This window comes from Grammomys surdaster, unplaced genomic scaffold (genome assembly GCF_004785775.1).
Source record: "Grammomys surdaster isolate TR1022 unplaced genomic scaffold, NIH_TR_1.0 125606, whole genome shotgun sequence".
Lineage (NCBI taxonomy): Eukaryota > Metazoa > Chordata > Mammalia > Rodentia > Muridae > Grammomys > Grammomys surdaster.
In genome coordinates, this window is record NW_021620449.1 from 895,217 (window position 1) to 907,776 (window position 12,560).

Here is a 12,560-nt window from a genome sequence, read left to right on the forward strand (position 1 = left end):
CAAGACAGGGTGTAGCCCTGGCTGTCCTGGAACTCACTCGGTAGACCAGGCTGGCCTCTAACTCAGAAATCCGCCTGCCTCTGCCTCCCAAGTGCTGGGATTACAGGGGTGCGCCACCACTGCCTGGCCTCAATATATAGTGTGATTAACTTGTTTCCCATCACCATGTCTCTAATCATTTCAATTTTTAAAACAGATCAAATAAAAGTGTGGTTTTTAGAGTCTGTCTTCCAGTATTGAAAGAAACAACTGAGGTTAGTATTTATGATCAGATTAGAAAGTAAATTTGTATCCTAATTAGTGAATAAAGCTTACCAATGTGTCCTTATAGGTCATAGATCATGTTACTATTTTGAATTTTAATTTTTAAATATTTGATACATTTACTAAATTACTTTCAATATGCATTATACTCTCATTTTCAATTTTTATTCTGATCTTTAGGAAGGTCTTCATGCTTTAATTGATATGTATGTAAATTTTAAATTTCATTTTCATTTGTCTTTTTTTAATAATTTTTTATTGGATATTTGTTTCAGATGTTATTCCATTTCTTCATCCCCCCCACCCAGAAACCCCCTATCCCATCCCCCCTCCTCCTCCTTCAACAAGGATGCACTCCCAACCACCTTCTCAACCCACCTTGAATTCCCCCACACTGGGGCACCCAGCCTTCATGGGACCAAGGACCTCCTCTCCCACCTATGTCTGACAAGGATGACACCTATGTCATCATCCCCTACATATGCAGCTGGAGCCATGGGTCCAAAGAAAATGAGCTACAGGCTCTGACTACATCACTCAATGTCCTGTGCTACTACAAAGGAGGCACCCACATAGAACTCAACTAGCATAATGGCATGTAGGTGTGTAAAGTGTGTTCAACGTATCTATCTTAATGAACTGCAGCTTGTAGTTGAGTAGGAGGGGTTGCTTGCCAATCATCCAGTTTCTTGAAAGAGGCTAAGTCCATAGAAAATCTTGTAAATGATCACGGAAATGAACAACTGCTGGTGCTGTTGCTTGGTATATTTGTCGTATATCTTGATGCTGGCCTCCACACATAGCCTCTTTGTTTCCTTAGAACACTCTTCCAGTGCAATCTGCTCCCTTAGCAGCTGCCTGTTCTCATTCCACAGAATTTTTACTTGGTTCTTCATATGAAGAGACTCTGTCAGGAGGTGACAGTTGCTGATGCAGTAACATTGATTTTCTTTAGTCAGCTCCTTGCACTTGTCCATGGCCTCACTGATCTCCTGAGGAATTTTCTTGAGATCGGTCATCACCTGGTCATGTTGCATCTCGAGCATCATGGTCTCAAAGTTGATCCTGTCGTTCAAATCCTTGTTAGTATAAAGTGCCAGGATTCCCGGGAGTTCATCTCTCTCGTTATTCATCACCTCAAGATCCCTTTTGAGCTTCTCCAACCTCTTCATTCTCTGCTCCTGCTCACTGATAGTGTAGGCTTCGGAGGATTCTTTCCCAACAGACCCCCACACTGTGATTCAGCCCACATCATGTGTGTTCAAGTCCAAAGTATCTGAGATCTTGATACATGACAGGGAAATATCCCTCTCTGTTCTTGGAATCACATATTCATGTAACCTACAGAAATCTATTGAGGATGAAACGCTTCAGCACTCTATCCTGAGAGCAAGACTTTGTTATTCTCACAGAACTTCCTCCTGGCATCCTTTGCCACTAAGCAGGAAATTCAGATCTCTCAGGAAAGCAACTGCAGGCTTGTCAATTCCTGGATCTCTGCCAAACTAATCATCAGAAATTCTTGACTCTGGGTCTGCCATTGAGGAATGTCGAGGTTCCAGATGATAAGCCCTTCTCCTGTAAGGATCTGCTCAAGCCCCCCTCCTCCAGGAAGCTCTGCCAACCACTGCCCAGGACTCACGTTGTCTTCCCCAGGACCATATCTTTTTTCCTGGTTTACGTAATGCCTTCTGCCTAGGTCTGATATCTGGTTGTATTCTATTCTCCCAACAAAATATCCTGCGCAGCATGGACAACATGACTGCTTGTAGGCTCTAAAGGAATACCCGACAGGCAGTTGGTGTCACCACAACACTGGTGACATCACAGAAGATTCTAGGGTTCTCCTGGATACAAGATATTGTTCAGGGAAGTGACTATTGATGATGTCGTTGGGAACTGCCATAGCCTACCTGCTGACCAGCTTGCCCCACACTGACCAGTTTCTGAGGTGCCCTTTCCTGGAGTCTCTCTTTTTTACAGGGGATACCCCTTGGCAACTTCTCCTTACAAAGCTAGAGATTTATCTCTGATTCATTACAAGTCAAGCGCTGCTTTACTAATGCACTATCTGCGGGAGCTGGAGTACTTACGAGAATATTAACTTGTACCCAATCACATCTTTTCTCCTCTCTCTGTCTACTGAGCAGGAGTCACACGGTGCTCCACTTCCTACGCTGAAGATAGCCAGATTCTAGTCATTGCCTTATTATTTGCCACTCTTTTTAAAGATTTGTTCTCATCACTTTGCATCCCACAGAGGCTTGATGGTATAATAAACAGCCACTGTTGAGATTTTTATGTGACTGTATTTACAGCTCCTTCAGAAGTACCCTAATAAAACTACTGAACGGAATACCAGAAAAACCCAAGTCAGGTAAAATCTACAGACAACATTGAAACTGCAAGAAGAACATTCTGAGTATGAAGGCTCGGCCCAGTTGCCTCACAGCTATAATTATCTAAGGAAGAAATAAATCCAATCCTATATAACTTCCTTACAGGAATAAAAGCCAAGAGAATGTTTCCTAACTTGTTTTCTTAGGCTTGTACAGCCTTGACATTGAAATTCGAAAAAGATGTTGCAAAATAAACAAACAAAACCATAAACAAACAAAAAACAAAGAGGAAAAGAAAGAAGTCCAAAATTGTCATGAATATAGGCACACAATTCTTGGGTATGTATTATTTACCAAGCAATATATTGTATGCTTAATGAATCAGAATAAAAAGGGAGCATGAAAAATAATCTAGAAGAGGAAAAGGGAAGAAAGGTCACAGTACAATCACAGATACATATCAAATATTAGCAGTGACATCATAGACATGTATCAAATTTTATCAGTGATGTCAGTTACAGATATGTAGATACTCCAGGTTGTTTAGCTCGATGCTTAGAAAGTGATTTCTTAAACATAGATAGAGTGAAGTTAGTACTAAAACAATGAGAAAGGTGACCTCACTTCCATCTTTACAACAAGGAAAAAGTAAACAAAGCTCAATAGACTTCTCTGAGTCAAGTATCAAGACGCTGCTGCACACCCTGGTATCTGGAGGGACTGGCCCATCTAGAGAACCAGCAAGGACAGATCCAGGAGCTTCTGAATCTGTAAGTTAAGAAGTATTTATACATGGTGATTTTACACACACACACACACACTGAGGCCACTGTGGGAACCTCATTCATAGTCTACAATTCTTCATGTTCTATTCATAGCAACAGACCTTGGTGCACTGGCTTTACCTGCAGAAATCATGTCATATCCTCATATGGTGAGGAACTACGAAATAGTTCTTGTACCCTAGCAAGAGGAGGGAAGAACTGTCTTGGTCAAATATGCCCAGAAGATTCTGCATAAGAAAGATGTGTTGATAAGGGGGAATGCTGCTCTTCAAGGGAGGCACATGTCTCACTGGGGAGTCAGAGCTTCATATGGAGATAAAGTACCCAGATAATGAGAGTATCCAAGCAATCCAGCCCTGCAAGATTAGCATAAAATATCACTGCCCATTCCTGTTACCATGTGGTATGTCATATCCAGTTCTCAACAACAATGAAGAGGCTAGCATGATATTGTGGTAACTTTGAATAAGAACAGCCTCACGGCTCATCTATTTGAATGCTTGGTCCCTCATTGGTAGAACTATTTGGGAAGAATTGGAGGTGCCGCCTTGTAGATATGTTGCTAGGGGTGGACTTGAGGTTTCAAAAGCCCATGTCATTCTCGGTTCTCTCTCTGTCTCATGCTTCTGGATCAGGATGTAGCTCCCAGCTACTGCTCCAGTGCTATGACTGCCTGTCTGCCACCTTGCTCCCTGCCATGATGGTCAGGGACTCTAACCCTCTGGAACACTGAGCCCCAAGAAATGTTTTTTTTTTTTTTTTATAAACTGCCTTGGTCATGATGTCCCTTCACATCAACAGAAAAGCAACTAAGACAAGTATGTAGGTTTATAGACTGGGGCAAACTAAAGCTTGGCTAAATACCAATGCAGATGGTCATATATGCTTACAGATACCAGTACTCTGTGGGTTCTTATGTACACACAACTGCTTCCATACTCTGGCTGCTCAAATTACCTAGGAATAGCACCAGTCTGGGAACCAAAAGCACTCATGTACCTGAAGTCCTAGTGACAAGAAGAGGTACAAGTGCTGACAGAAACACCCACTTCTTAAATTGGAGCAGAAAATATGCAAAGGAGACCAGAACATCTTATAGTATCTTAGAGAATTAAGTTCTTTTAAAAATAACTGCTGTTTTCCTTTTTAAAAAAACTGACATAGACATGCTCAAATTAAGTAGTTGTAACAAGGCAAGAACCCATCTCAAAATGTTTTTAAGTTAATTTTTAAAATCTTGAAACATAACACATTGGAAACTCATACCCCACAAGCATTAGACAAAAGCAAAACATGTTTGTGACTATATTAATCCAAACATGTGCTATATAAAGTGTCCCTGTCAATAAGGGGCCACATGTAAACTTGAGACACTCAGTGGCACTGTAACTGCCTTTGCTGGTAAAAGCTCACTCTATCATGTTCCGATAATGAGATCACATAAGGATGTGTTTCACAGAACGGATCCCTCATTAGGAGACCCATGAAGCTAAGCAAAATAGACCTTAAGGAAAAGTAGTAGCAGCAGCCAACAGGAGCATGTTATAAATGATGGAAAGACGAAGCCATTCTAACATAGTGTTCATCTAATAATGGGTCTCGACATAAGAAATGGGGACAAAAGACATCGCAAGACACAAAGAACATTGAATCCACTATCACAGCTACATTAAGGAGTAAGGAAACTTCTCTTTGCAAGAGAGGAGAGACCACTACAGAACCCACAACTAATGAACAATTTGCAAAGTTGTAGAGCCCAGTCTCAATGGATACATCCACAAAACATTCTTCACACATAAGACTGAAGGAACATTGCTGTCGAAAGAGTGAAAAGATTATAAAGATCCCAGAGGATCAGGGACTTTGCTATGAGAATGTGTCTCTTAGTAGCATCAGAAGCTACATCCATAGACTATTACCAAATCACTGCCCAAACATGGGCTGAACAAGGATGACACCAGTGGACATGACAAACTAGATGGCGAATAGGTGAGTCTTCAACACTACACAAAGAACTGTAGGTAACTGGGGAAAGCTGAGGGTGGAAGAGGTGGTCCTCCCCAGGGACGAGCATTCCAATTGGTTGTTTAGTACCAAATGGTTAGTCCTGAAAACATACATACATACAAATAACATTATGTATATTGAACAGATTATATTTATACAACATATACATGTTCATGTACTATCAGTTAGTACAAAATGAGCCCATGAATTTTAAGAGGCATAGAAAGGGTATATAGGAGGGCTTGGAGGGGAAAAAAAGGAAGGGAGAAATGTAATTATATTATAATCTCAAAAATATAAAATTAAAAAGAATAGAAGAGAGGTTAAACACTCCCTTTAATTATCCATAGACAAGAAAGATCAAAGAAATCAGCAAGGCCGTTTCATCAGCTGGGTATAAGACCCCTGGGAGAGCCATGGAGTACTGCAGAAACTCAATACCTTTGCCTCCACAAACTAAATACCAGCCACACAACACCCCATCTGTGTCTATACTTCTCTGAACTTGAGATGAGGGGCTCAGCTGTGACTCCCCTCCCCAACTCCATAAGTACTGCCTGAGTCATCAGACCTGCTCCCCATATAACATCAGAGCTTGTCTGTCTTCGTCACCTATCTAATCTGCTCTAACAAAAACACCTTAGACTGGAAGCCTGATAAAACACATACTCAAGTTTATTTTTCACAACTGGGTGCCAGAGTCTCCAAACTCAAGACAAATTCATGTCCCGTAATAATACCTTTTCATTGGCTTCTTCAACATAAAGGAAGCAAGATCCCAGAGCCTCCTTCAAATGACTGCAAAGCCCTTTCACAAAGACTTTGTCCACGTGATCTAGTCACTGTCCCCAACCCCAGCCTTCAACTCCATCACCTTGGGGATTATTAGGATTTAAGATAGAGATTTGGGGTAGACACATTCACTCAGATCATAGCATCAGAAAATTATTTTTACCCTAACTCTTTCTAATCCATTTTTACCTGTATAGGATGCGCTACTCTCCAATGTGGGAATGAAAATGTCTTATGCGTGATAGACCATGTAGTATCACAAAATAAAAAAAATGATTTTTGCATTGTTGTAACAGTATAAATAACATGGATTAAGCCCTTAGTCAGTTAACACTTTGCTTAAATTTTCTCATCTGTAAAATAGACTTAATAATAGTTATTTTATTCTCCGACTTCAATGACATTTATAAAGCCATTCACATGGTGCCTAAAATTACAAGGATTTGATCAACTACTATGATAACCACATTATTCACTGCATGAGCTAGCTCCCTGTGGTGGAGGAAACTTGATGATGCAGAGTTTAATAGCAGCATCAGTTCTAGGATCATCAAGCTTGGTTCTAGAGACTCAGCTAGGGCATCTGCTCCTCTCCAAAATATCCTGTCATGGTCAGGGTCAGGAGAAGAAGCATTGTGACCGGGACATCCTCATGCTGGTACATACATAGATAGCATAGCTCATTCCAATGAGAAAAGATCTGAGAATCATTATGAAGCTGGCAGAGTGGACACAGGACAAGGTTTGCTGTGTAGTTCTGCACCGCTGCTGTGATAAAGAAGAAAGAGATCCTTGGGCCTTGCAGGCCTTTGGAGGAACCCATTTCCAATCAGGGGCAACACAAAGGAATGCAGCTTCTCCGCTTTCCACCAGAGGCTGACTGAGAGCCTCTGCCAGATGCTGCTTGGCTGAGATTCCCAGTGGAGTGTCAGATGTCAGGCTGGGGTGGCAAGTAAGGAAAAGAACACAGCAATAGTAAAGCTACTATGCTATAAAGCTCTCTGACAAATAAGTAAGGGGGCCAGCCTATACTTCTTCAGGCATCAAGAGTACTCATGTGCTCTGTGGCAGCACCCCTTAAGTAGATAGCTTTTTAATTTTTTACCCAAAAGGCTATCTATTTAGTATTGGCACTAAGTGGTAGTTCTTTAGTCCTAGGTAGTACCTGTAGGTCTCTATCAAAGCTTCCTATGTAGTGTCATCAGCAAGGCTAGCCTTAATTGTTTTCCCTCTGCCCATAGTCTATCCAACATATGTAGGGATTAGTTTGCTTGTATGTGTGCATTTCTGTGTGTATGTATGTGTGTTGTAGAAATCACCAGACAGTAAAGAAAAAGAAATACGAGTAGTACATACTGTTCAGTAGCAACCTCGACTTTCCATTTAGTTAATACTGAGCACTGCTAAAGTAACAAAAGATGGGAACTTTGGACATGGAGATCTCTTCGAAAAATCACTGTTCTCATAGGAAAAGATGGCTGCTTATCATTAGGGAGGGGTGGGATTTGCATAGAACTCACAAGGGAGTCAAGAGTCAGCATTGAAAATGTTTGTAATCTACTGAATTGTTCCTGGTGTCTCAGCAGTGGCTCCTTTCCCAGCATCATGTCCTACTGCTCACTCCACTTGATGCATCCTTCCTACCACACCAGGTAGATGAGGCTGGACCCTGTAAGCAGCCCGTAGTTCATATCTTTTGATATAGTGTTGAGGAATGTTCTAACATAGTGATGCCTTCCTGCATATAATATCAGCTCCATGACTTATCAACTGGATGATGTTGGAGAAGGACAGTTTCCAAATTTCTCCATGCTCTCTGATTCATCAGTCTTATCCACGAAAATGTTGTATAAACATAAGTACCTGCCAGGCATGATGAGGATGGACAATTGTCATCTGTACTACTTCTCTTGGCTGGGGCAAGAGGATCACAAGCTTAGTGTCAGACTTTAAAATGATATTGGGAGTGTGGCACAGCAATATAGTGCTTGCCACACAAATGCAAGGCCCCAGGTTCAACACACAATACTGAAAACAACAGCCTTGTTACATAGAGCTATTTTGGTAATGCAATTGGCTAATATGTATATAAGTTCAAAATAGTGCCAGCCATAAGTGGCATACATGTGGAATATATCTGTAATTGTTATGGTCCTTTCTTGTGAAGACTTCTCTAGGTTTTACATATTCACATCTTATCTTTCTTTGCATATGCAAAGATCTTCTCCAGTCAGGCTCCCCTGAGGGCCTTTGCAAGACAGGATATTACCCTTTATACCTTAAAACTTCCATAATATTTACACTTCCATTTAGGAGATATATGTATATATTATAGGAGGCAAATGCACAGAACTCTTGAAACTGTTTGGAAAAGTAATTTCATCTTTCACACATATTGGAAACGCCCTGTGGATGAGTGTTACATGATACTGGTGAGGTCATGGAAAACTTCTCTGGTCTGGGAAATGTGCATGGGCTAGAACATTGTCATCCCCTGGGACCTAGCTAGCAGATCTTTCCTCTCCTCTGAAGACCTGCTCCATCAGGATCTGCATTAACAAGGTCCCTAGGGCACCTCACACTGAAGCCCTTAGTGGGAAGTAGGGAAACTGGCCAAGACAAACTAGGCTCAGCTATGCGGTATGGGCAAAGCAACGTTGAGCCAGAAACTCCGAGGTAAAACAAACTTCTGCTTTTAGCATCCAACAAGCTGAAACTGGGTCTGATCTCTGGAATCAACATTTTGATTACTCATCGATGCACTTGAGTAACTACTGTTGCGTTGCTCACCCATCGTAACCTTCTCTAGTTGCTCTGTTTCATTTCAGGAGGATAGTGATCTGTCTTAGCTACTTCTCTGTTGTTGTGATAAGACACTATGACCAAAGCAACTTATAAAGGAGAATATTTCCTTTGGAGCTCGTGGTTCCCCAGGGTTAGTGTCCATGACCACAGCAGTGGGGAGCATGGCAGCAGGCAGGCAGACATGGTGCTTGGGCAGCAGCTGAGAGCTCACATGTTGAGACAACCATGAAGCAAAGAGCACTAACTGAGAATGTCATGGGCTTTTGAAATCACAAAGCTATTCCTAATGACACACTGGCTCCAGTAAGACCTCCTCACTCCCTAATCCTTTTGCAAACAATTCCATCAACTGGGGACCAAGCTCATTCAAACACAGGAACCTATCAGCATCATTCTAACTGCCACAAAGTCCTAACTTCACTACTCCTGAGGCAAACAGTGAGCCCAAGTTTCAGGAATTTATGAGTGCTGAATTATTTGAGAATGGTTGTTTTGATGGATATATGAATATATGAATGGCTGTTTTGTCTCTTGCTTAAATGAAGAAAAACAATGGAGTACAACCTGGGTAAATTGAGGAAGTAAATGTCTCCCTGATGCTTCCTTCTACTCTTCCAAAGCAAACTTTATTTTGAGGTGCTCAAAAGAGCGAAAAAATTTCCATTAGAGTATTTTTAGAAACAATACAATGTTTGTAAAAACTAGTTTTAAACTTCTTGTATTTTTATGGTGTCTGAGACTTTGTTTCAATTTTTAAAATGTTTCTAAACTCCACTGATTCAATTAATGTTTGGGTTTTTTGATGAAATAATGAAATTATTTGCATCCACTGATTCAAATAATGTTTGGTTGTGTGTTTTTTGTTTTTTTTTTTTAAAGTCGTGTATTAAATAATCTTGATATTGTTTCTGATCATTTGCATGTCTGATTAAAATGGCAGAGACATGCTTGGAGGGGATGAGAAGGGAGAAGAGAAACAGGAAGGGAGAAGGGGAAAGAGGAGAGGGAAGGAGAGAAAGAGATTAATAAGAATAGAAAGTATTCATGCGTCAGAACACAGGACCCTGAATAAAACCTGAGCTGATGGAAGATGGAAAGAACGCCCACTCGTTCCCAGATGAACACAGATTTTATTTTTCAATAAGGCATTTCCAAGGGGAAAAAAAAAAGCAAGCTGGAACTGAACAACAAAGAATGGATTTAAATGCTTAAACAACCTATGTCCTCTTATCCCACCCAGAGACCCTAGAGATGCCTGTCTCATCCTGGAAGAAGCCTAGATATTCACTCTCTCAAGTCTTGTCCCAAAACAGCATAGACTTTGAGAATGAAGCATGAGGTCCAGAAGAGTGATGCAGAAAAGAAAACCTGAGATGGAGTCAGCCTGTAGAACAGCAGTTCTCTACCCATCCTGGTGCTAGACCTGAAGCCACACATTCTTATGCAGGAGATGGGAAGCCTCCCTGTGGACACACTTATAGTAGCTCCCTCCCCCAAATAAGGGGTCAGGTCTCTGATCAGTTTACAGTAGCGTGAACTGAATGACAAGAACAGATCTCCAACCATCACACCATCCAATCCCACCTCAGTCCATCCCAAAGAACACCTCCGAGGGCCAGCTTAGCATATGCTCCCAAGAATGGAGAGTGACAAACCGTATGCAGAAGCATATGGATCGAAGACAAAATTCAAAAGAAAAGAGAAATATGTTTCCTCTATACCGGAAGTGGCTTCAATGAAAGGAAGCATATGCCTAAAAAGGAGTACTAGAGGTTTTAAAAGATAACAGCATAGCTAAGAGATGCAAGAGATTATTTAAATATGGCAAGGAATCAAAATTAAGAGATTGACACTGGGGGAAAACATTCACAAAAGGTCTGCTGAGGATACAGAGGTGAGAGCACAGAGACGTGCGCTGTAAGGGAAACAGTCAGAATAAGGGCCTTAATAGATGAATGAATAGCTCATCCACTAATTATGCTAATGGTTACATTTAAATATTAAAATCTTCGAAGAAGCCTCCACCATTTAAGTGTTTCTTTTTCTCTTCTTGAAGAGCAGCAAGCGCTCTTACCCATTGAACCACATCGCCATACTTCTGTTTGTCTTATTTTAGAGAAGATTTTTTTTTTTACCTAAAAGATTCCAATGATCTAATTCCTGTATATATTTCATATCACTGTTCTCTGTTTAATGGTTAGTGGTATTTTAAAAATTGTTGCAGGCAGGTTGTGGTCTCATTGTAAATAGGAGTAATAGTCCTCCCTAGAGAAGAACACACCAATTGGGTACATAATTCAAAATGGTCAGCCCTGAAACCATATGCATACAATTAACATTGTACAGTCTGAGTAGGTTGTATTCATGTATTTAGAATCATATGTATGGATATATTCATATAATAGCAAAGAGAAAAAATTATATATTCATATAATTAACAAAGAGGGACTGTGAGTCTGAGAGGGAACAAGGGAGGGTACCTCAGGAGGGTTTGAAGGAGGGGTAAATGATGTAATCCTATTATCATCTTGAAAACTATTATGAAAAAAATTAAACTTGTAGGCAGGGGCTAGACAGACCTGAGTTCAAATCCCAGTAACCAAGTCAGGAGTTGCTTGTAACTGCAGCTCCAGGAGAATCTGATGCCACTAGCCTCCCAGAACACCTGTATTCACATGTACATGCACACACACAATTTAAATTCTTCAATAAACACTTGTTAGAGTTGTAGACATCAGCCTTATTGAATGGAAGAATTAACAGAACTAAGGACCACATCCTGAAAGTTGTCACTGCATCAGTGAGGTGGGTGCACTGATGTACCCTCCTTAAGAAAGTCTGCAAGCCAAGGAGCTTGCTGCTGCTGCTGCTGCTGCTGCAAGCTACTGCCCATCTTCTCTAATCACTGAATTTGCATGTGAAGTAAACATCCTATCTATAGATCTATAGCATGGCCTGCTGGAGACTCAAGGATGCCTCCAGTCCATACATTACTTTCCACCTGTTTCACTCATTCTTATGGCAGTAATAGAAAAAGCTTAATTGGCCCCAGGGTTCCTTTAAATAATTAGCGTGCTTGTTTGCTGTATTCTCTCCCCTGACAAAGGGAAAGCTGGGAATAATTCATCCTGAAGTTGAGTAATAGCCATGGCTGTGGGTTACAGGAACAGAACAAAGCTTGCCTGACAATTCTTTAAAATGTTATTTCAATTAAATTCGAAAGATAAATGGGGAATTTTCATCAGCATGGAGCAAGCACATTCCACCCTGAGTTTTCTCATATGGTGTCCTTGAATTTATTGTCTTCTAAGGGCCTATTGATTACAGCAGTGCTCTGATTATTAAAAGCTCAAGTGTCTTTCTTGATCCAGTTTCTTCCAAGAATCAAATTCACATCACAGGCAAGACAGACAGTGAGCGATGGCTTCGTCATTTCAGTTTAACTCATTAAAGCTCTACAGCGGTTCCACATTAAGAACACACAGCCGTGACACAAAAGTCTCCCCTGCCCTCTAGAGTGTAGACACCTCTAGAGTCCCCACATGAGTGTAGACACCTCAAAGAATAT

The 12,560-nt window shown here is 40.9% G+C and overlaps 1 protein-coding gene across 1 annotated transcript; it reads right to left on the bottom strand.

Annotated features, from left to right (window-relative positions):
• Nucleotides 1-941: 941 nt before the first annotated feature.
• LOC114638539 lies at nt 942-11,885 on the bottom strand. The gene is made up of 2 exons (XM_028787045.1): nt 11,816-11,885; nt 942-1,498 (listed from the first exon to the last, which is right to left on the bottom strand). Exons 1-2 carry the CDS (start codon nt 11,883-11,885, stop codon nt 942-944), a joined length of 627 nt encoding a protein of 208 aa, XP_028642878.1.
• Between the last annotated feature and the right edge of the window lie 675 nt (nt 11,886-12,560).